Raw genomic sequence first — 24,892 nt, 5'->3', positions numbered from 1 at the left:
TACAATCTTTAATTGCATTAGGATGGATAGATGGATGAATATATAGATGACACTGACTATATATTTCCACATACAACTTGAAAAATTGATAATAAAAAGTGATGCAGAGGTGGTGGAAAGTTGTTCTAAGATAATGTCATTGACATTTTTATTTGGATCATACATGCTGCAAAAGTCTAAAAACATTCACGATGATCTTGAACGTGATCAGAACAGTATAGATTTAGCAACATGGATTTATTTTATTATCTATTTGAAGGTGCAGTGCCCCCTGGTGTTGGGGACCGGTTATTGCATGGGTGTTCACATGACATAAGTCACATGACTCAACAGTGTCGTTACAGGAAGTGTTCAATGGTTTGGTACAGATCACCCGTGAGAGTTGATGGTAGAGAGAAAGTAATATTTCCAATATTTCACATGTCAGAGTTTCGCACCTGTCAGGTGAGATCTTCTGCTGTAACGTGTGTGTGTGTGTGTGTGTGTGTGTGTTTCCTTGTGTTTTACTGATTAACCCAGGGTTTCATTTATATGCAACTGGATCTACTTTGTCTGCAGATGAGATGGCTGTGTCACTGCCAACAGCTGGACTCGTGTCTCTTGTCTTGCTCACAGCACAAGTAACCATGTCAACAGGTAACACAACACTTAAGACTAGTTGTGTAGTTGTGCTGAGAACCAGTTCACTGCTTTTTTCCTGTGTTTAAATTTCAATGTAAATGATTTTACATGTTCCAATATTGAAACCACAGAATATCTGTTTTTCTTGTAATTTAATTTAAACTTTAGCTTTCCAGTACTGGTTCCATTGTTTTGATCAATACAACTCAAATCTAACCTATGAAAACACATGGGGTGTTCATAGAAGCTCGGGGGTGGTACCAATGGATCGGGCATCCCCACATTAGTCCAGATGGAACCAACATCCAAGTCTCTATGACCTTCAGAAAAAAAGTTATTCAAGAATATCTTGATCTCCAATGGGTTGTCATCCCTAACCCTAACCCTAATCACAACCCTAACCCTAACCCTAATCACAACCCTAACCCTAACCCTAATCACAACCCTAACCCTAACCCTAACTGCAACCCTAACCCTAATTTCAACCCTAACCCATATTGCCTTAGGGTGAATAACTCTGCGCTGCTTGCTCGTAACGTGCTGAAATTTGGTGTGGGTGTGTGGCATGCGCCCCTTTATTATTTGTAAAATGCCCAAGTCTCTATGACTTTCAGAAAAAATGTTATTAAAAAATATCTTGTACTTTTTTTGTTTGATTTGGTGGTTTGACCCCTTCCGAAGGTCGTAGAAGCTCGGGGATGGTACCAATGGATCGGGCATCCCCACATTAGTCCAGATGGAACCAACATCCAAGTCTCTATGACCTTCAGAAAAAAAGTTATTCAAGAATATCTTGATCTCCAATGGGTTGTCATCCCTAACCCTAATCACAACCCTAACCCTAATCACAACCCTAACCCTAACCCTAACTGCAACCCTAACCCTAATTTCAACCCTAACCCATATTGCCTTAGGGTGAATAACTCTGCGCTGCTTGCTCGTAACGTGCTGAAATTTGGTGTGGGTGTGTGGCATGCGCCCCTTTATTAATTGTAAAATGCCCAAGTCTCTATGACTTTCAGAAAAAAAGTTATTCAAAAATATCTTGTACTTTTTTTGTTTGATTTGGTGGTTTGACCCCTTCCGAAGGTCGTAGAAGCTCAGGGATGGTACCAATGGATCGGGCATCCCCTCATTAGTCCAGATGGAACCAACATCCAAGTCTCTATGACCTTCAGAAAAAAAGTTATTCAAGAATATCTTGATCTCCAATGGGTTGTCATCCCTAACCCTAACCCTAATCACAACCCTAACCCTAACCCTAATCACAACCCTAACCCTAACCCTAACTGCAACCCTAACCCTAATTTCAACCCTAACCCATATTGCCTTAGGGTGAATAACTCTGCGCTGCTTGCTCGTAACGTGCTGAAATTTGGTGTGGGTGTGTGGCATGCGCCCCTTTATTATTTGTAAAATGCCCAAGTCTCTATGACTTTCAGAAAAAAAGTTATTCAAAAATATCTTGTACTTTTTTTGTTTGATTTGGTGGTTTGACCCCTTCCGAAGGTCGTAGAAGCTCAGGGGTGGTACCAATGGATCAGGCATCCCCACATTAGTCCAGATGGAACCAACATCCAAGTCTCTATGACCTTCAGAAAAAAAGTTATTCAAGAATATCTTGATCTCCAATGGGTTGTCATCCCTAACCCTAACCCTAATCACAACCCTAACCCTAACCCTAATCACAACCCTAACCCTAATCACAACCCTAACCCTAACCCTAACTGCAACCCTAACCCTAATTTCAACCCTAACCCATATTGCCTTAGGGTGAATAACTCTGCGCTGCTTGCTCGTAACGTGCTGAAATTTGGTTTGGGTGTGTGGCATGCGCCCCTTTATTATTTGTAAAATGCCCAAGTCTCTATGACTTTCAGAAAAAAAGTTATTCAAAAATATCTTGTACTTTTTTTGCTTGATTTGGTGGTTTGACCCCTTCTGAAGGTCGTAGAAGCTCAGGGGTGGTACCAATGGATCAGGCATCCCCACATTAGTCCAGATGGAACCAACATCCAAGTCTCCATGACCTTCAGAAAAAAAGTTATTCAAGAATATCTTGATCTCCAATGGGTTGTCATCCCTAACCCTAACCCTAATCACAACCCTAACCCTAACCCTAATCACAACCCTAACCCTAATCACAACCCTAACCCTAACCCTAACTGCAACCCTAACCCTAATTTCAACCCTAACCCATATTGCCTTAGGGTGAATAACTCTGCGCTGCTTGCTCGTAACGTGCTGAAATTTGGTGTGGGTGTGTGGCATGCGCCCCTTTATTATTTGTAAAATGCCCAAGTCTCTATGACTTTCAGAAAAAAAGTTATTCAAAAATATCTTGTACTTTTTTTGTTTGATTTGGTGGTTTGACCCCTTCCGAAGGTCGTAGAAGCTCAGGGGTGGTACCAATGGATCGGGCCTACCCACATTAGTCCAGATGGAACCAACATCCAAGTCTCTATGACCTTCAGAAAAAAAGTTATTCAAGAATATCTTGATCTCCAATGGGTTGTCATCCCTAACCCTAACCCTAATCACAACCCTAACCCTAACCCTAATCACAACCCTAACCCTAATCACAACCCTAACCCTAACCCTAACTGCAACCCTAACCCTAATTTCAACCCTAACCCATATTGCCTTAGGGTGAATAACTCTGCGCTGCTTGCTCGTAACGTGCTGAAATTTGGTTTGGGTGTGTGGCATGCGCCCCTTTATTATTTGTAAAATGCCCAAGTCTCTATGACTTTCAGAAAAAAAGTTATTCAAAAATATCTTGTACTTTTTTTGCTTGATTTGGTGGTTTGACCCCTTCTGAAGGTCGTAGAAGCTCAGGGGTGGTACCAATGGATCAGGCATCCCCACATTAGTCCAGATGGAACCAACATCCAAGTCTCTATGACCTTCAGAAAAAAAGTTATTCAAGAATATCTTGATCTCCAATGGGTTGTCATCCCTAACCCTAACCCTAATCACAACCCTAACCCTAACCCTAATCACAACCCTAACCCTAATCACAACCCTAACCCTAACCCTAACTGCAACCCTAACCCTAATTTCAACCCTAACCCATATTGCCTTAGGGTGAATAACTCTGCGCTGCTTGCTCGTAACGTGCTGAAATTTGGTTTGGGTGTGTGGCATGCGCCCCTTTATTATTTGTAAAATGCCCAAGTCTCTATGACTTTCAGAAAAAATGTTATTCAAAAATATCTTGTACTTTTTTTGTTTGATTTGGTGGTTTGACCCCTTCCGAAGGTCGTAGAAGCTCAGGGGTGGTACCAATGGATCGGGCCTACCCACATTAGTCCAGATGGAACCAACATCCAAGTCTCTATGACCTTCAGAAAAAAAGTTATTCAAGAATATCTTGATCTCCAATGGGTTGTCATCCCTAACCCTAACCCTAATCACAACCCTAACCCTAACCCTAATCACAACCCTAACCCTAACCCTAATCACAACCCTAACCCTAACCCTAACTGCAACCCTAACCCTAATTTCAACCCTAACCCATATTGCCTTAGGGTGAATAACTCTGCGCTGCTTGCTCGTAACGTGCTGAAATTTGGTGTGGGTGTGTGGCATGCGCCCCTTTATTATTTGTAAAATGCCCAAGTCTCTATGACTTTCAGAAAAAAAGTTATTCAAAAATATCTTGTACTTTTTTTGTTTGATTTGGTGGTTTGACCCCTTCCGAAGGTCGTAGAAGCTCGGGGATGGTACCAATGGATCGGGCATCCCCACATTAGTCCAGATGGAACCAACATCCAAGTCTCTATGACCTTCAGAAAAAAAGTTATTCAAGAATATCTTGATCTCCAATGGGTTGTCATCCCTAACCCTAACCCTAATCACAACCCTAACCCTAACCCTAATTTCAACCCTAACCCTAACCCTAATTGCAACCCTAACCCTAATTTCAACCCTAACCCATATTGCCTTAGGGTGAATAACTCTGCGCTGCTTGCTCGTAACGTGCTGAAATTTGGTGTGGGTGTGTGGCATGCGCCCCTTTATTATTTGTAAAATGCCCAAGTCTCTATGACTTTCAGACAAAAAGTTATTCAAAAATATCTTGTACTTTTTTTGTTTGATTTGGTGGTTTGACCCCTTCCGAAGGTCGTAGAAGCTCGGGGATGGTACCAATGGATCGGGCATCCCCACATTAGTCCAGATGGAACCAACATCCAAGTCTCTATGACCTTCAGAAAAAAAGTTATTCAAGAATATCTTGATCTCCAATGGGTTGTCATCCCTAACCCTAACCCTAATCACAACCCTAACCCTAACCCTAATCACAACCCTAACCCTAACCCTAATCACAACCCTAACCCTAACTGCAACCCTAACCCTAATTTCAACCCTAACCCATATTGCCTTAGGGTGAATAACTCTGCGCTGCTTGCTCGTAACGTGCTGAAATTTGGTGTGGGTGTGTGGCATGCGCCCCTTTATTATTTGTAAAATGCCCAAGTCTCTATGACTTTCAGAAAAAATTTTATTAAAAAATATCTTGTACTTTTTTTGTTTGATTTGGTGGTTTGACCCCTTCCGAAGGTCGTAGAAGCTCGGGGATGGTACCAATGGATCGGGCATCCCCACATTAGTCCAGATGGAACCAACATCCAAGTCTCTATGGCCTTCAGAAAAAAAGTTATTCAAGAATATCTTGATCTCCAATGGGTTGTCATCCCTAACCCTAACCCTAATTGCAACCCTAACCCTAATTTCAACCCTAACCCATATTGCCTTAGGGTGAATAACTCTGCGCTGCTTGCTCGTAACGTGCTGAAATTTGGTGTGGGTGTGTGGCATGCGCCCCTTTATTATTTGTAAAATGCCCAAGTCTCTATGACTTTCAGAAAAAATGTTATTCAAAAATATCTTGTACTTTTTTTGTTTGATTTGGTGGTTTGACCCCTTCCGAAGGTCGTAGAAGCTCAGGGGTGGTACCAATGGATCGGGCCTACCCACATTAGTCCAGATGGAACCAACATCCAAGTCTCTATGACCTTCAGAAAAAAAGTTATTCAAGAATATCTTGATCTCCAATGGGTTGTCATCCCTAACCCTAACCCTAATCACAACCCTAACCCTAACCCTAATCACAACCCTAACCCTAACCCTAATCACAACCCTAACCCTAACCCTAACTGCAACCCTAACCCTAATTTCAACCCTAACCCATATTGCCTTAGGGTGAATAACTCTGCGCTGCTTGCTCGTAACGTGCTGAAATTTGGTGTGGGTGTGTGGCATGCGCCCCTTTATTATTTGTAAAATGCCCAAGTCTCTATGACTTTCAGAAAAAATGTTATTAAAAAATATCTTGTACTTTTTTTGTTTGATTTGGTGGTTTGACCCCTTCCGAAGGTCGTAGAAGCTCGGGGATGGTACCAATGGATCGGGCATCCCCACATTAGTCCAGATGGAACCAACATCCAAGTCTCTATGGCCTTCAGAAAAAAAGTTATTCAAGAATATCTTGATCTCCAATGGGTTGTCATCCCTAACCCTAACCCTAATCACAACCCTAACCCTAACCCTAATCACAACCCTAACCCTAACCCTAATCACAACCCTAACCCTAACCCTAACTGCAACCCTAACCCTAATTTCAACCCTAACCCATATTGCCTTAGGGTGAATAACTCTGCGCTGCTTGCTCGTAACGTGCTGAAATTTGGTGTGGGTGTGTGGCATGCGCCCCTTTATTATTTGTAAAATGCCCAAGTCTCTATGACTTTCAGAAAAAAAGTTATTCAAAAATATCTTGTACTTTTTTTGCTTGATTTGGTGGTTTGACCCCTTCTGAAGGTCGTAGAAGCTCAGGGGTGGTACCAATGGATCAGGCATCCCCACATTAGTCCAGATGGAACCAACATCCAAGTCTCTATGACCTTCAGAAAAAAAGTTATTCAAGAATATCTTGATCTCCAATGGGTTGTCATCCCTAACCCTAACCCTAATCACAACCCTAACCCTAACCCTAATCACAACCCTAACCCTAATCACAACCCTAACCCTAACCCTAACTGCAACCCTAACCCTAATTTCAACCCTAACCCATATTGCCTTAGGGTGAATAACTCTGCGCTGCTTGCTCGTAACGTGCTGAAATTTGGTGTGGGTGTGTGGCATGCGCCCCTTTATTATTTGTAAAATGCCCAAGTCTCTATGACTTTCAGAAAAAATGTTATTAAAAAATATCTTGTACTTTTTTTGTTTGATTTGGTGGTTTGACCCCTTCCGAAGGTCGTAGAAGCTCGGGGATGGTACCAATGGATCGGGCATCCCCACATTAGTCCAGATGGAACCAACATCCAAGTCTCTATGGCCTTCAGAAAAAAAGTTATTCAAGAATATCTTGATCTCCAATGGGTTGTCATCCCTAACCCTAACCCTAATCACAACCCTAACCCTAACCCTAATCACAACCCTAACCCTAACCCTAATCACAACCCTAACCCTAACCCTAACTGCAACCCTAACCCTAATTTCAACCCTAACCCATATTGCCTTAGGGTGAATAACTCTGCGCTGCTTGCTCGTAACGTGCTGAAATTTGGTGTGGGTGTGTGGCATGCGCCCCTTTATTATTTGTAAAATGCCCAAGTCTCTATGACTTTCAGAAAAAAAGTTATTCAAAAATATCTTGTACTTTTTTTGTTTGATTTGGTGGTTTGACCCCTTCCGAAGGTCGTAGAAGCTCGGGGATGGTACCAATGGATCGGGCATCCCCACATTAGTCCAGATGGAACCAACATCCAAGTCTCTATGACCTTCAGAAAAAAAGTTATTCAAGAATATCTTGATCTCCAATGGGTTGTCATCCCTAACCCTAACCCTAATCACAACCCTAACCCTAACCCTAATTTCAACCCTAACCCTAACCCTAATTGCAACCCTAACCCTAATTTCAACCCTAACCCATATTGCCTTAGGGTGAATAACTCTGCGCTGCTTGCTCGTAACGTGCTGAAATTTGGTGTGGGTGTGTGGCATGCGCCCCTTTATTATTTGTAAAATGCCCAAGTCTCTATGACTTTCAGAAAAAATGTTATTCAAAAATATCTTGTACTTTTTTTGTTTGATTTGGTGGTTTGACCCCTTCCTAAGGTCGTAGAAGCTCGGGGATGGTACCAATGGATCGGGCCTACCCACATTAGTCCAGATGGAACCAACATCCAAGTCTCTATGACCTTCAGAAAAAAAGTTATTCAAGAATATCTTGATCTCCAATGGGTTGTCATCCCTAACCCTAACCCTAATCACAACCCTAACCCTAACCCTAATCACAACCCTAACCCTAACCCTAATCACAACCCTAACCCTAACCCTAACTGCAACCCTAACCCTAATTTCAACCCTAACCCATATTGCCTTAGGGTGAATAACTCTGCGCTGCTTGCTCGTAACGTGCTGAAATTTGGTGTGGGTGTGTGGCATGCGCCCCTTTATTATTTGTAAAATGCCCAAGTCTCTATGACTTTCAGAAAAAAAGTTATTCAAAAATATCTTGTACTTTTTTTGTTTGATTTGGTGGTTTGACCCCTTCCGAAGGTCGTAGAAGCTCGGGGATGGTACCAATGGATCGGGCATCCCCACATTAGTCCAGATGGAACCAACATCCAAGTCTCTATGACCTTCAGAAAAAAAGTTATTCAAGAATATCTTGATCTCCAATGGGTTGTCATCCCTAACCCTAACCCTAATCACAACCCTAACCCTAACCCTAATTTCAACCCTAACCCTAACCCTAATTGCAACCCTAACCCTAATTTCAACCCTAACCCATATTGCCTTAGGGTGAATAACTCTGCGCTGCTTGCTCGTAACGTGCTGAAATTTGGTGTGGGTGTGTGGCATGCGCCCCTTTATTATTTGTAAAATGCCCAAGTCTCTATGACTTTCAGAAAAAATGTTATTCAAAAATATCTTGTACTTTTTTTGTTTGATTTGGTGGTTTGACCCCTTCCGAAGGTCGTAGAAGCTCGGGGATGGTACCAATGGATCGGGCCTACCCACATTAGTCCAGATGGAACCAACATCCAAGTCTCTATGACCTTCAGAAAAAAAGTTATTCAAGAATATCTTGATCTCCAATGGGTTGTCATCCCTAACCCTAACCCTAATCACAACCCTAACCCTAACCCTAATCACAACCCTAACCCTAACCCTAATCACAACCCTAACCCTAACCCTAACTGCAACCCTAACCCTAATTTCAACCCTAACCCATATTGCCTTAGGGTGAATAACTCTGCGCTGCTTGCTCGTAACGTGCTGAAATTTGGTGTGGGTGTGTGGCATGCGCCCCTTTATTATTTGTAAAATGCCCAAGTCTCTATGACTTTCAGAAAAAAAGTTATTCAAAAATATCTTGTACTTTTTTTGTTTGATTTGGTGGTTTGACCCCTTCCGAAGGTCGTAGAAGCTCGGGGATGGTACCAATGGATCGGGCATCCCCACATTAGTCCAGATGGAACCAACATCCAAGTCTCTATGACCTTCAGAAAAAAAGTTATTCAAGAATATCTTGATCTCCAATGGGTTGTCATCCCTAACCCTAACCCTAATCACAACCCTAACCCTAACCCTAATTTCAACCCTAACCCTAACCCTAATTGCAACCCTAACCCTAATTTCAACCCTAACCCATATTGCCTTAGGGTGAATAACTCTGCGCTGCTTGCTCGTAACGTGCTGAAATTTGGTGTGGGTGTGTGGCATGCGCCCCTTTATTATTTGTAAAATGCCCAAGTCTCTATGACTTTCAGACAAAAAGTTATTCAAAAATATCTTGTACTTTTTTTGTTTGATTTGGTGGTTTGACCCCTTCCGAAGGTCGTAGAAGCTCGGGGATGGTACCAATGGATCGGGCATCCCCACATTAGTCCAGATGGAACCAACATCCAAGTCTCTATGACCTTCAGAAAAAAAGTTATTCAAGAATATCTTGATCTCCAATGGGTTGTCATCCCTAACCCTAACCCTAATCACAACCCTAACCCTAACCCTAATCACAACCCTAACCCTAATCACAACCCTAACCCTAACCCTAACTGCAACCCTAACCCTAATTTCAACCCTAACCCATATTGCCTTAGGGTGAATAACTCTGCGCTGCTTGCTCGTAACGTGCTGAAATTTGGTGTGGGTGTGTGGCATGCGCCCCTTTATTATTTGTAAAATGCCCAAGTCTCTATGACTTTCAGAAAAAATGTTATTAAAAAATATCTTGTACTTTTTTTGTTTGATTTGGTGGTTTGACCCCTTCCGAAGGTCGTAGAAGCTCGGGGATGGTACCAATGGATCGGGCATCCCCACATTAGTCCAGATGGAACCAACATCCAAGTCTCTATGGCCTTCAGAAAAAAAGTTATTCAAGAATATCTTGATCTCCAATGGGTTGTCATCCCTAACCCTAACCCTAATCACAACCCTAACCCTAACCCTAATCACAACCCTAACCCTAACCCTAATCACAACCCTAACCCTAACCCTAACTGCAACCCTAACCCTAATTTCAACCCTAACCCATATTGCCTTAGGGTGAATAACTCTGCGCTGCTTGCTCGTAACGTGCTGAAATTTGGTGTGGGTGTGTGGCATGCGCCCCTTTATTATTTGTAAAATGCCCAAGTCTCTATGACTTTCAGAAAAAAAGTTATTCAAAAATATCTTGTACTTTTTTTGTTTGATTTGGTGGTTTGACCCCTTCCGAAGGTCGTAGAAGCTCGGGGATGGTACCAATGGATCGGGCATCCCCACATTAGTCCAGATGGAACCAACATCCAAGTCTCTATGACCTTCAGAAAAAAAGTTATTCAAGAATATCTTGATCTCCAATGGGTTGTCATCCCTAACCCTAACCCTAATCACAACCCTAACCCTAACCCTAATCACAACCCTAACCCTAATCACAACCCTAACCCTAACCCTAACTGCAACCCTAACCCTAATTTCAACCCTAACCCATATTGCCTTAGGGTGAATAACTCTGCGCTGCTTGCTCGTAACGTGCTGAAATTTGGTGTGGGTGTGTGGCATGCGCCCCTTTATTATTTGTAAAATGCCCAAGTCTCTATGACTTTCAGAAAAAATGTTATTAAAAAATATCTTGTACTTTTTTTGTTTGATTTGGTGGTTTGACCCCTTCCGAAGGTCGTAGAAGCTCGGGGATGGTACCAATGGATCGGGCATCCCCACATTAGTCCAGATGGAACCAACATCCAAGTCTCTATGGCCTTCAGAAAAAAAGTTATTCAAGAATATCTTGATCTCCAATGGGTTGTCATCCCTAACCCTAACCCTAATCACAACCCTAACCCTAACCCTAATCACAACCCTAACCCTAACCCTAATCACAACCCTAACCCTAACCCTAACTGCAACCCTAACCCTAATTTCAACCCTAACCCATATTGCCTTAGGGTGAATAACTCTGCGCTGCTTGCTCGTAACGTGCTGAAATTTGGTGTGGGTGTGTGGCATGCGCCCCTTTATTATTTGTAAAATGCCCAAGTCTCTATGACTTTCAGAAAAAAAGTTATTCAAAAATATCTTGTACTTTTTTTGTTTGATTTGGTGGTTTGACCCCTTCCGAAGGTCGTAGAAGCTCGGGGATGGTACCAATGGATCGGGCATCCCCACATTAGTCCAGATGGAACCAACATCCAAGTCTCTATGACCTTCAGAAAAAAAGTTATTCAAGAATATCTTGATCTCCAATGGGTTGTCATCCCTAACCCTAACCCTAATCACAACCCTAACCCTAACCCTAATTTCAACCCTAACCCTAACCCTAATTGCAACCCTAACCCTAATTTCAACCCTAACCCATATTGCCTTAGGGTGAATAACTCTGCGCTGCTTGCTCGTAACGTGCTGAAATTTGGTGTGGGTGTGTGGCATGCGCCCCTTTATTATTTGTAAAATGCCCAAGTCTCTATGACTTTCAGAAAAAATGTTATTCAAAAATATCTTGTACTTTTTTTGTTTGATTTGGTGGTTTGACCCCTTCCGAAGGTCGTAGAAGCTCGGGGATGGTACCAATGGATCGGGCCTACCCACATTAGTCCAGATGGAACCAACATCCAAGTCTCTATGACCTTCAGAAAAAAAGTTATTCAAGAATATCTTGATCTCCAATGGGTTGTCATCCCTAACCCTAACCCTAATCACAACCCTAACCCTAACCCTAATCACAACCCTAACCCTAACCCTAATCACAACCCTAACCCTAACCCTAACTGCAACCCTAACCCTAATTTCAACCCTAACCCATATTGCCTTAGGGTGAATAACTCTGCGCTGCTTGCTCGTAACGTGCTGAAATTTGGTGTGGGTGTGTGGCATGCGCCCCTTTATTATTTGTAAAATGCCCAAGTCTCTATGACTTTCAGAAAAAAAGTTATTCAAAAATATCTTGTACTTTTTTTGTTTGATTTGGTGGTTTGACCCCTTCCGAAGGTCGTAGAAGCTCGGGGATGGTACCAATGGATCGGGCATCCCCACATTAGTCCAGATGGAACCAACATCCAAGTCTCTATGACCTTCAGAAAAAAAGTTATTCAAGAATATCTTGATCTCCAATGGGTTGTCATCCCTAACCCTAACCCTAATCACAACCCTAACCCTAACCCTAATTTCAACCCTAACCCTAACCCTAATTGCAACCCTAACCCTAATTTCAACCCTAACCCATATTGCCTTAGGGTGAATAACTCTGCGCTGCTTGCTCGTAACGTGCTGAAATTTGGTGTGGGTGTGTGGCATGCGCCCCTTTATTATTTGTAAAATGCCCAAGTCTCTATGACTTTCAGACAAAAAGTTATTCAAAAATATCTTGTACTTTTTTTGTTTGATTTGGTGGTTTGACCCCTTCCGAAGGTCGTAGAAGCTCGGGGATGGTACCAATGGATCGGGCATCCCCACATTAGTCCAGATGGAACCAACATCCAAGTCTCTATGACCTTCAGAAAAAAAGTTATTCAAGAATATCTTGATCTCCAATGGGTTGTCATCCCTAACCCTAACCCTAATCACAACCCTAACCCTAACCCTAATCACAACCCTAACCCTAACCCTAATCACAACCCTAACCCTAACCCTAACTGCAACCCTAACCCTAATTTCAACCCTAACCCATATTGCCTTAGGGTGAATAACTCTGCGCTGCTTGCTCGTAACGTGCTGAAATTTGGTGTGGGTGTGTGGCATGCGCCCCTTTATTATTTGTAAAATGCCCAAGTCTCTATGACTTTCAGAAAAAATGTTATTCAAAAATATCTTGTACTTTTTTTGTTTGATTTGGTGGTTTGACCCCTTCCGAAGGTCGTAGAAGCTCAGGGGTGGTACCAATGGATCGGGCCTACCCACATTAGTCCAGATGGAACCAACATCCAAGTCTCTATGACCTTCAGAAAAAAAGTTATTCAAGAATATCTTGATCTCCAATGGGTTGTCATCCCTAACCCTAACCCTAATCACAACCCTAACCCTAACCCTAATCACAACCCTAACCCTAATCACAACCCTAACCCTAACCCTAACTGCAACCCTAACCCTAATTTCAACCCTAACCCATATTGCCTTAGGGTGAATAACTCTGCGCTGCTTGCTCGTAACGTGCTGAAATTTGGTGTGGGTGTGTGGCATGCGCCCCTTTATTATTTGTAAAATGCCCAAGTCTCTATGACTTTCAGAAAAAATGTTATTCAAAAATATCTTGTACTTTTTTTGTTTGATTTGGTGGTTTGACCCCTTCCGAAGGGCGTAGAAGCTCAGGGGTGGTACCAATGGATCGGGCCTACCCACATTAGTCCAGATGGAACCAACATCCAAGTCTCTATGACCTTCAGAAAAAAAGTTATTCAAGAATATCTTGATCTCCAATGGGTTGTCATCCCTAACCCTAACCCTAATCACAACCCTAACCCTAACCCTAATTTCAACCCTAACCCTAACCCTAATTGCAACCCTAACCCTAATTTCAACCCTAACCCATATTGCCTTAGGGTGAATAACTCTGCGCTGCTTGCTCGTAACGTGCTGAAATTTGGTGTGGGTGTGTGGCATGCGCCCCTTTATTATTTGTAAAATGCCCAAGTCTCTATGACTTTCAGAAAAAATGTTATTCAAAAATATCTTGTACTTTTTTTGTTTGATTTGGTGGTTTGACCCCTTCCGAAGGTCGTAGAAGCTCAGGGGTGGTACCAATGGATCGGGCCTACCCACATTAGTCCAGATGGAACCAACATCCAAGTCTCTATGACCTTCAGAAAAAAAGTTATTCAAGAATATCTTGATCTCCAATGGGTTGTCATCCCTAACCCTAACCCTAATCACAACCCTAACCCTAACCCTAACTGCAACCCTAACCCTAATTTCAACCCTAACCCATATTGCCTTAGGGTGAATAACTCTGCGCTGCTTGCTCGTAACGTGCTGAAATTTGGTGTGGGTGTGTGGCATGCGCCCCTTTATTATTTGTAAAATGCCCAAGTCTCTATGACTTTCAGAAAAAATGTTATTCAAAAATATCTTGTACTTTTTTTGTTTGATTTGGTGGTTTGACCCCTTCCGAAGGTCGTAGAAGCTCAGGGGTGGTACCAATGGATCGGGCCTACCCACATTAGTCCAGATGGAACCAACATCCAAGTCTCTATGACCTTCAGAAAAAAAGTTATTCAAGAATATCTTGATCTCCAATGGGTTGTCATCCCTAACCCTAACCCTAATCACAACCCTAACCCTAACCCTAATCACAACCCTAACCCTAATCACAACCCTAACCCTAACCCTAACTGCAACCCTAACCCTAATTTCAACCCTAACCCATATTGCCTTAGGGTGAATAACTCTGCGCTGCTTGCTCGTAACGTGCTGAAATTTGGTGTGGGTGTGTGGCATGCGCCCCTTTATTATTTGTAAAATGCCCAAGTCTCTATGACTTTCAGAAAAAAAGTTATTCAAAAATATCTTGTACTTTTTTTGTTTGATTTGGTGGTTTGACCCCTTCCGAAGGTCGTAGAAGCTCGGGGATGGTACCAATGGATCGGGCATCCCCACATTAGTCCAGATGGAACCAACATCCAAGTCTCTATGACCTTCAGAAAAAAAGTTATTCAAGAATATCTTGATCTCCAATGGGTTGTCATCCCTAACCCTAACCCTAATCACAACCCTAACCCTAACCCTAACTGCAACCCTAACCCTAATTTCAACCCTAACCCATATTGCCTTAGGGTGAATAACTCTGCGCTGCTTGCTCGTAACGTGCTGACATTTGGTGTGGGTGTGTGGCATGCGCCCCTTTATTATTTGTAAAATGCCCAAGTCTCTATGACTTTCAGAAAAAAAGTTATTCAAAAATATCTTGTACTTTTTTTGTTTGATTTGGTGGTTTGACCCCTTCCGAAGGTCGTAGAAGCTCAGGGGTGGTACCAATGGATCGGGCCTACCCACATTAGTCCAGATGGAACCAACATCCAAGTCTCTATGACCTTCAGAAAAAAAGTTATTCAAGAATATCTTGATCTCCAATGGGTTGTCATCCCTAACCCTAACCCTAATCACAACCCTAACCCTAATCACAACCCTAACCCTAACCCTAACTGCAACCCTAACCCTAATTTCAACCCTAACCCATATTGCCTTAGGGTGAATAACTCTGCGCTGCTTGCTCGTAACGTGCTGAAATTTGGTGTGGGTGTGTGGCATGCGCCCCTTTATTATTTGTAAAATGCCCAAGTCTCTATGACTTTCAGAAAAAATGTTATTAAAAAATATCTTGTACTTTTTTTGTTTGATTTGGTGGTTTGACCCCTTCCGAAGGTCGTAGAAGCTCGGGGATGGTACCAATGGATCGGGCATCCCCACATTAGTCCAGATGGAACCAACATCCAAGTCTCTATGGCCTTCAGAAAAAAAGTTATTCAAGAATATCTTGATCTCCAATGGGTTGTCATCCCTAACCCTAACCCTAATCACAACCCTAACCCTAACCCTAATCACAACCCTAACCCTAACCCTAACTGCAACCCTAACCCTAATTTCAACCCTAACCCATATTGCCTTAGGGTGAATAACTCTGCGCTGCTTGCTCGTAACGTGCTGAAATTTGGTGTGGGTGTGTAGCATGCGCCCCTTTATTATTTGTAAAATGCCCAAGTCTCTATGACTTTCAGAAAAAAAGTTATTCAAAAATATCTTGTACTTTTTTTGTTTGATTTGGTGGTTTGACCCCTTCCGAAGGTCGTAGAAGCTCAGGGGTGGTACCAATGGATCGGGCCTACCCACATTAGTCCAGATGGAACCAACATCCAAGTCTCTATGACCTTCAGAAAAAAAGTTATTCAAGAATATCTTGATCTCCAATGGGTTGTCATCCCTAACCCTAACCCTAATCACAACCCTAACCCTAACCCTAATCACAACCCTAACCCTAATCACAACCCTAACCCTAACCCTAACTGCAACCCTAACCCTAATTTCAACCCTAACCCATATTGCCTTAGGGTGAATAACTCTGCGCTGCTTGCTCGTAACGTGCTGAAATTTGGTGTGGGTGTGTGGCATGCGCCCCTTTATTATTTGTAAAATGCCCAAGTCTCTATGACTTTCAGAAAAAATGTTATTAAAAAATATCTTGTACTTTTTTTGTTTGATTTGGTGGTTTGACCCCTTCCGAAGGTCGTAGAAGCTCGGGGATGGTACCAATGGATCGGGCATCCCCACATTAGTCCAGATGGAACCAACATCCAAGTCTCTATGACCTTCAGAAAAAAAGTTATTCAAGAATATCTTGATCTCCAATGGGTTGTCATCCCTAACCCTAACCCTAATCACAACCCTAACCCTAACCCTAATCACAACCCTAACCCTAACCCTAACTGCAACCCTAACCCTAATTTCAACCCTAACCCATATTGCCTTAGGGTGAATAACTCTGCGCTGCTTGCTCGTAACGTGCTGAAATTTGGTTTGGGTGTGTGGCATGCGCCCCTTTATTATTTGTAAAATGCCCAAGTCTCTATGACTTTCAGAAAAAATGTTATTCAAAAATATCTTGTACTTTTTTTGTTTGATTTGGTGGTTTGACCCCTTCCGAAGGTCGTAGAAGCTCAGGGGTGGTACCAATGGATCGGGCCTACCCACATTAGTCCAGATGGAACCAACATCCAAGTCTCTATGACCTTCAGAAAAAAAGTTATTCAAGAATATCTTGATCTCCAATGGGTTGTCATCCCTAACCCTAACCCTAATCACAACCCTAACCCTAACCCTAATCACAACCCTAACCCTAATCACAACCCTAACCCTAACCCTAACTGCAACCCTAACCCTAATTTCAACCCTAACCCATATTGCCTTAGGGTGAATAACTCTGCGCTGCTTGCTCGTAACGTGCTGAAATTTGGTGTGGGTGTGTGGCATGCGCCCCTTTATTATTTGTAAAATGCCCAAGTCTCTATGACTTTCAGAAAAAAAGTTATTCAAAAATATCTTGTACTTTTTTGTTTGATTTGGTGGTTTGACCCCTTGCGAAGGTCGTAGAAGCTCGGGGATGGTACCAATGGATCGGGCATCCCCACATTAGTCCAGATGGAACCAACATCCAAGTCTCTATGACCTTCAGAAAAAAAGTTATTCAAGAATATCTTGATCTCCAATGGGTTGTCATCCCTAACCCTAACCCTAATCACAACCCTAACCCTAATCACAACCCTAACCCTAACCCTAACTGCAACCCTAACCCTAATTTCAACCCTAACCCATATTGCCTTAGGGTGAATAACTCTGCGCTGCTTGCTCGTAACGTGCTGAAATTTGGTGTGGGTGTGTGGCATGCGCCCCTTTATTATTTGTAAAATGCCCAAGTCTCTATGACTTTCAGAAAAAATGTTATTCAAAAATATCTTGTACTTTTTTTGTTTGATTTGGTGGTTTGACCCCTTCCGAAGGTCGTAGAAGCTCAGGGGTGGTACCAATGGATCGGGCCTACCCACATTAGTCCAGATGGAACCAACATCCAAGTCTCTATGACCTTCAGAAAAAAAGTTATTCAAGAATATCTTGATCTCCAATGGGTTGTCATCCCTAACCCTAACCCTAATCACAACCCTAACCCTAATCACAACCCTAACCCTAACCCTAATTTCAACCCTAACCCTAACCCTAATTGCAACCCTAACCCTAATTTCAACCCTAACCCATATTGCCTTAGGGTGAATAACTCTGCGCTGCTTGCTCGTAACGTGCTGAAATTTGGTGTGGGTGTGTGGCATGCGCCCCTTTATTATTTGTAAAATGCCCAAGTCTCTATGACTTTCAGACAAAAAGTTATTCAAAAATATCTTGTACTTTTTTTGTTTGATTTGGTGGTTTGACCCCTTCCGAAGGTCGTAGAAGCTCGGGGATGGTACCAATGGATCGGGCATCCCCACATTAGTCCAGATGGAACCAACATCCAAGTCTCTATGACCTTCAGAAAAAAAGTTATTCAAGAATATCTTGATCTCCAATGGGTTGTCATCCCTAACCCTAACCCTAATCACAACCCTAACCCTAATCACAACCCTAACCCTAATCACAACCCTAACCCTAACCCTAACTGCAACCCTAACCCTAATTTCAACCCTAACCCATATTGCCTTATGGTGAATAACTCTGCGCTGCTTGCTCGTAACGTGCTGAAATTTGGTGTGGGTGTGTGGCATGCGCCCCTTTATTATTTGTAAAATGCCCAAGTCTCTATGACTTTCAGAAAAAAAGTTATTCAAAAATATCTTGTACTGTTTTTGTTTGATTTGGTGGTTTGACCCCTTCCGAAGGTCGTAGAAGCTCGGGGATGGTACCAATGGATCGGGCATCCCCACATTAGTCCAGATGGAACCAACATCCAAGTCTCTATGACCTTCAGAAAAAAAGTTATTCAAGAATATCTTGATCTCCAATGGGTTGTCATCCCTAACCCTAACCCTAATCACAACCCTAACCCTAACCCTAACTGCAACCCTAACCCTAATTTCAACCCTAACCCATATTGCCTTAGGGTGAATAACTCTGCGCTGCTTGCTCGTAACGGGCTGAAATTTGGTGTGGGTGTGTGGCATGCGCCCCTTTATTATTTGTAAAATGCCCAAGTCTCTATGACTTTCAGAAAAAAAGTTATTCAAAAATATCTTGTACTTTTTTTGTTTGATTTGGTGGTTTGACCCCTTCCGAAGGTCGTAGAAGCTCGGGGGTGGTACCAATGGATCGGGCCTACCCACATTAGTCCAGATGGAACCAACATCCAAGTCTCTATGACCTTCAGAAAAAAAGTTATTCAAGAATATCTTGATCTCCAATGGGTTGTCATCCCTAACCCTAACCCTAACTGCAACCCTAACCCTAACCCTAATTTTCTTTTGAAATGCTGTAGAAGTGATTATCTGAAAATGTAAACAATTGCTGAGATTAATAGAAATAAAGTGTTGAATATTGATATTATCTGTTTGCCACCTTGTTAAGTCATAGCTGATAATTATTGCGAGAAATCATTAACGTGATAAGTGTCTTCATATAGATGAGTATAATTTATCATGAATAATAATATATAACTAAAGGCAAACTGAGCAAATTTGTTATTTCAGAAGAGTGTATCAAACTGGTAGCCCTTCATATGACTCAGTACCCATGAAGTAGCTCTCAGTTTCAAAAAGGTTGGTGACTCCTGATATAGAGGATGGAAAAGCAAAACAAATGTTGTTTCCTAAAAACAATTCCACATAAAATATCTGAAATGTAGCAAACTTAAAAAAGCACAATTCATTAACGTGTATCTAGATTAGCCGCTTGTCTGTAAGCCTTTTCTTTATGTACATTTGTTTGTCTTGTGTTTGTGTGTTGTATAATATACACTGCATACCTTTTGTTACCCTATAGGAATATTCTATTCCCTATTCCTATTGTTATCTAACAGCCTGTCGGTTTGATGTCATATGTATCATTTTTACTATGACATATCTTTATTGTTACCTCTGTTGCTTTTAATCTGCTGAAGTTGTTTAACTGTGTTTCCTCTTCTGTGTTTCACAGTCATTAAAACATTGCACTCTTGTTTCTTCTTCTCTCGACAGAAAGCAACAAATGTATAGCCAGAAACTTTGGCTACGGCTCCGTGGTGTGTGAGTGTAACTCAACGTACTGTGACGGGGTCGGGTCCGTGACTCTGCCCCCGCTGGGACAGTTCTCCTCCTACCTGAGCAGCATGGCGGGCAGCAGACTGGAGTCGGGTCGGGGTCGGGTCCAGGTGAACAGCACCGGGACAGGTGAGTGTTGTGGGCTCATTGTGGATGTCAGTGACGTTTGCACAAGTGCAGAGCATCTCGTGTGTATGTGTCTCTTTCAGGCCTCAGGTTGACCATCGTTCCCTATCAGAAGTACCAGAAGATCCGGGGTTTTGGTGGAGCGATGACAGACGCAGCAGGAATGAACATCCTGTCGCTCTCTGCTGGAGCACAGGACCAGCTGCTGCGGCAGTACTTCTCCAGTGAAGGTAAACTACATGTGGTCACCTGCCTCATCTCGCAAATGCTTTGTAATACCACGGTACTGCATCAGAACAGTATGATCTTAATGTTCATTCCAGGAATATTCAGGAAGTAGATGCAAATTTATTAGTTATTATCTTTTGATATAATTATTATTTGCTGGTATATTTTTCACACATGAACAAGCAAATAGAGTTTTGCACAAAACGACAACACAGTAAAACATATATATTTATTAGTCTATCAGAGGATATGAATGAATGTACAAGCTTATCATAAGAAGTCCAGTGTCACTTGTTATTAAGGCTGAGCTCTGTGGTTTACAACTTTTACAGAATTTTAATGGGGCTATTTTTAAAATCAAAGTATTAGAGAATGGCAAATGACCACACTCATAAATATGAGTCAAACTAAAGGTTTCTAATTAAATAAGGTTTCCGGGTAAGATTTTACCACTATTGTTGCAACTGTTATCTCCAGGAGTGAATCACTGCAGAAAGTTGTTGATCCACTGGGGTTTGGTTAGTCATAATATTGAGGGATTGTTCAGCTGGCTGTGTCTCTGGCAGGTATCGGCTACAGCGTAGTGCGTGTCCCAATGGCAAGCTGTGATTTCTCCACCCGTCTGTACACCTACGCTGACTCCGCTGGAGACTACAACCTGGACAACTTCTCTCTGGCCCCTGAGGACGTTAAGACGAAGGTCTGTATTTGTCTGAAACACATGCGCACACACACACACACACACACACACACACACACACACACACACACACACACACACACACACACACACACACACACACACACATCCGTCAGTCCCTCTCACATCTCCTCCTCTTCCTCTCCTCAGATCCCTCTTCTGCAGCGTGCTCAGGCCCTGTCTCCTCGCCCCCTGTCTCTTCTGGCCAGTGCCTGGAGCGCCCCCGCCTGGATGAAGACTAACAGTGCACTCATAGGAAAAGGCTCCCTGAAAGGCCAGCCTGGTGGCAAGGAGCATAAAACATGGGCTCAATACTATATCAGGTGACATGTGGGTTCACCTCAGTTTGATGTTGGAGTAGATGGAAAATGAATTCTGATGGTTGCTTCACTTTCCTCTCAGGTTCCTTGAGGAATACGCTAAATATAACTTGACCTTCTGGGCCTTGACCACAGGGAATGAGCCCTCTGCAGGACAGATGACAAACTACAGGTGAGTGATTTAGTATGAAACATTATTAAGCATCCTCATGGCTTCTAAGCATTCACATCAGACTGAGAAATAGCTTTGTCTCGCTGCAGTTTCCAGGCTCTGGGCTTCACGCCTGAGGAGCAGCGGGACTGGGTGGCTCTGGACCTGGGCCCTGCACTGCATGCCTCATCATTCCCTCGCACACACGTCCTCATACTGGATGACAACCGTCTGCTGCTGCCTCACTGGGCCAAAGTGGTGAGTTCAAGGACAGACTTACTGTGGAAAAAGCCAAGGTAAACTTAATTAAACCTGAGTTTACGTTGGTTTTGCAGAAACTTAATCAGAACTCTCCAGCCACAGAAATAAATAATAGATATACTGTAACAGAAAACAGATTAGATAATACTAGAACCTCATATTAATAATAATAATAATTTATTTATACAGCACAGGGTAGACCCAGAACTCGCTGTAGGGACTACATATACCATCTGGCCTGGGAATGCCTCGGAATCCCCCAGGTAGAGCTGGAAAGCTAAGCTGAGTAGAGGAATGTCTGGAATACCATACTTGGCATGGATGTATTCAGAAGACAAAAGATGGATAGATGGAGTTACAAAGTGCTTTACAAATATGATTAAACAGGTCAGGGATTCAAATAATACAGAACTCAAAATATTCAAATGCAGCAGTAAAACAATAATATGATATAGACAACACATTTAGGTAAAACAATATTGTACTAGGATTCATAAATCAGCTTTGTTTTAAGAAGTGTCAGGGAGCAGAGGAGCCTTCACTGCAAATGCCCGGTCATCTTCAGTCTTGAGCCTGAGCAGTCAGCAGAGCCCTATTGGACGACCTTAGTGTTCAACACACTTTAGAGGATATGAGTTAAAGTAAAAGTGTTAAGATCCTTGATGAAAGGTAAAATAAGTCAAGTTTATTACAAGTTACAATATTGAGAAGCAGCTGTAGTTTTCCATCGCACATCAATTATCGAGCAAATCTGGACCCAGATAAATTGCTAGAATAAATGGATGGATTCACCAATTAAAAATTATTCATTTATATCGGGTAACTTAAAATGTTTGCTGTAATTATGAGTTAATAATCTTCTATGCTGTGTTGGCTTCATTATATGTGGAAACTCAGTTCTCACTCACTTCCCTTGTCCCTGCAGGTCCTCAACGATGTTCATGCAGGAAGGTACATTCACGGCGTGGCAGTCCACTGGTACATGGACAACTTCGTCCCTGCTGAGTTGAGCCTGGGACTCACCCATCATCTGTATCCAGAGTATTACCTGTTTGGCACGGAGGCCTGTGCCGGGTGGAGCCCGTTCGACAGAGGGGTGAAGCTGGGCAGCTGGGACAGGGCTGAGCAGTACGCACATGACATTATAGAGGTGAGACCGTCTTTATCTTACGTATGGAGGGTTCTGCTTGTTCAGACCCATCCACAGTAAAAGATGTGAGTCTTGACAAGCCGTGAGTTGTACTGGAAAGGTGAGTCACCTCCTCTGATACTGCCGTGCAGGTGTACAAGTCACACTCTGCTGCACACTCTACACAAACTGCCTGCAGGCCATCAGAGCAAGCTGGAACTGGTGTTTTCTTTCTCCTGTCTTCACTCTCTCTAAGGAAATTGGACGCCATCCATTCTGTCCATTTTGCATGGGTGCACTCAGCCTCCAGACGTCTCCAGGCTCAGGAGGAATTTGTTTATGTAGATGTGTTGTCAAAACAGCAGGCTGATGTCATTTGCACAAAGTAACACATCTTACAACAAAGTTACACAGCAACAGATGGATATTAAGCTGTGCGTGTTTTCTCTGTGGCAGGACTTGAATCATTATGTTGTGGGCTGGACTGACTGGAACCTAGCGTTGGACCAGACCGGTGGGCCGAACTGGGTTAAAAACTTTGTGGACAGTCCTGTAATCGTAGATGCAAAGCGTGACGTCTTCTACAAGCAGCCGACTTTCTATAGCATGGCCCATTTCAGGTAGAACATGATCTTTTATCACACCGTATGTCCATTTTCTCCTGTTCCATCCTCACTTGGCAGCAGGTTAACAACAATCACAAATCTCCTGTTTTACACAGTAAGTTCCTGTGGGAGGGGTCTCAGAGAGTGGGTGTGTCTGCCAGTGAGGAAACACACCTGGAATTCTCTGCCTTCGTCAGACCAGACGGCTCGGTGGCGCTCATCGTACTCAACAGGTACAGGATCCGTTTGAATCATAGATTGTTAATAAAGATGGACGACTTCCCGCCATCCGGAAATGAAACCAAAATATCCTGGACATTCGAGCTGCCATCTTTTGCAAACAGCAATCGAGCCGCGGTATTGAGGTCCCATCGATACAAACTTCGGAGCCCATCGGCTTTCGTCTGATGACGACTTAGCCTCTGGGGGCAACGGCCAATATTTTGTGGCTTCCAGTGTAGACAGCGGATATTTATATACAGATTTCAAGACCAATCAAAAGTAAGTCTCAGCTGTCAATCATGATTTTTCACTCCATTTTTATACTTTGAAAAACTAAGGAAAACCAAACTTACTGTAAAACATGAACACTTGCACACACATCAGTGTGATAAGAACTACCTCAAATGTTAGAAACTATCTTTTTTATTTGGTCCATGTCCCATCTAAAACTTGGGAGGAGGCTGGCTTCATGACCTCTACTGCAGCCAGCCACCAGGGGGAGGATTAAAAAACACTTTGGCTTCACTTTTGGGGTGCGGCCATGTCGTCTATCTTTACATACAGATGTTTTGAATGTGTGTAAATGATAATGAGTTGAACTGAATTCTGTGTTCTAGGTCATCGTCCGTGACCCAGTTTGAAGTTTGGGATCCGGCTGTGGGCTACATCACCTCCACTGCTCCGGCTCGTTCACTCCTCACACTGGCTTGGAACACACACTGATCAATACAGTGGATCTGAACATTGTTAATGTTTTAGTTCAGGGAGTCGTCAGCGGAGTAAAGAGGTAATGGTATGCATCAAGTCGAGCATTTCTCCACAGCAGTGTATTGCAGCAGTGCATTTCAAGAAAGAGTAAAGTTGAGAGGTACAGAAGTAATTTCAACATGCACGAGTTAAGCTTTTAATGTTTGAACTCCTCATCACCAAAGATAGTCATTACCTGGAGTATGTCTTCAGTCACTTAAATACGCTCTTAAATTGACTGTTGCAATTTTTTGCTTTGTCTACCATGAGCAGGTTTTGTGATTTTGTTGGTCACATAATCAAATTAACCTCAACTCATAGCACTATGTTCTGTACCACTTCCTATCAGGGATGGTACCTTAAACTACTAAATACGTCAACTCAGCAGAACGACCTGTGCGTTAAGTTTCCTCATCATGTCAGATCACTGAATGAATTAAATAATGTACAGAGTTTGTAAATGCCTCCCTTTGTTGCTATTTTAAATAAAGCACATCTTGTTTTAAAGTATTCCATGTCACTTCCAATGTTTTTAAGTATCCTTGGGGGCAGAGAGAATATAAAATTACATTTTTTAACTGGA

The 24,892-nt window shown here is 42.6% G+C and overlaps 1 protein-coding gene across 1 annotated transcript; it reads left to right on the top strand.

The window, feature by feature from the left end:
* The first annotated feature begins 221 nt into the window (after window positions 1–221).
* gba1 (glucosylceramidase beta 1) lies at window positions 222–24,819 on the top strand. Its single transcript, XM_069537613.1, has 12 exons — window positions 222–444; window positions 559–636; window positions 19,758–19,949; window positions 20,030–20,176; window positions 20,741–20,874; window positions 21,025–21,197; window positions 21,277–21,366; window positions 21,456–21,603; window positions 22,532–22,756; window positions 23,192–23,355; window positions 23,457–23,573; window positions 24,180–24,819. Exons 2-12 carry the CDS (start codon window positions 564–566, stop codon window positions 24,283–24,285), a joined length of 1,569 nt encoding a protein of 522 aa, XP_069393714.1. The 5' UTR covers window positions 222–444; window positions 559–563; the 3' UTR covers window positions 24,286–24,819.
* The last annotated feature ends 73 nt before the right edge of the window (window positions 24,820–24,892 follow it).

This window comes from Paralichthys olivaceus, chromosome 13, assembly GCF_024713975.1.
Source record: "Paralichthys olivaceus isolate ysfri-2021 chromosome 13, ASM2471397v2, whole genome shotgun sequence".
NCBI lineage: Eukaryota > Metazoa > Chordata > Actinopteri > Pleuronectiformes > Paralichthyidae > Paralichthys > Paralichthys olivaceus.
The sequence above is the reverse complement of the archived record's forward strand: the minus strand, read 5'-3'. Positions and strand labels throughout refer to the sequence as shown.

Coding starts and splice junctions, on each gene's coding strand:
- gba1 (XM_069537613.1), top strand. CDS start 564: ATGGCTGTGTCACTGCCAACAGCTGGACTCGTGTCTCTTGTCTTGCTC. Junction 637..19,757: donor ACAAGTAACCATGTCAACAG/GTAACACAACAC, acceptor TTCTCTCGACAG/AAAGCAACAAATGTATAGCC. Junction 21,367..21,455: donor GGACAGATGACAAACTACAG/GTGAGTGATTTA, acceptor GTCTCGCTGCAG/TTTCCAGGCTCTGGGCTTCA.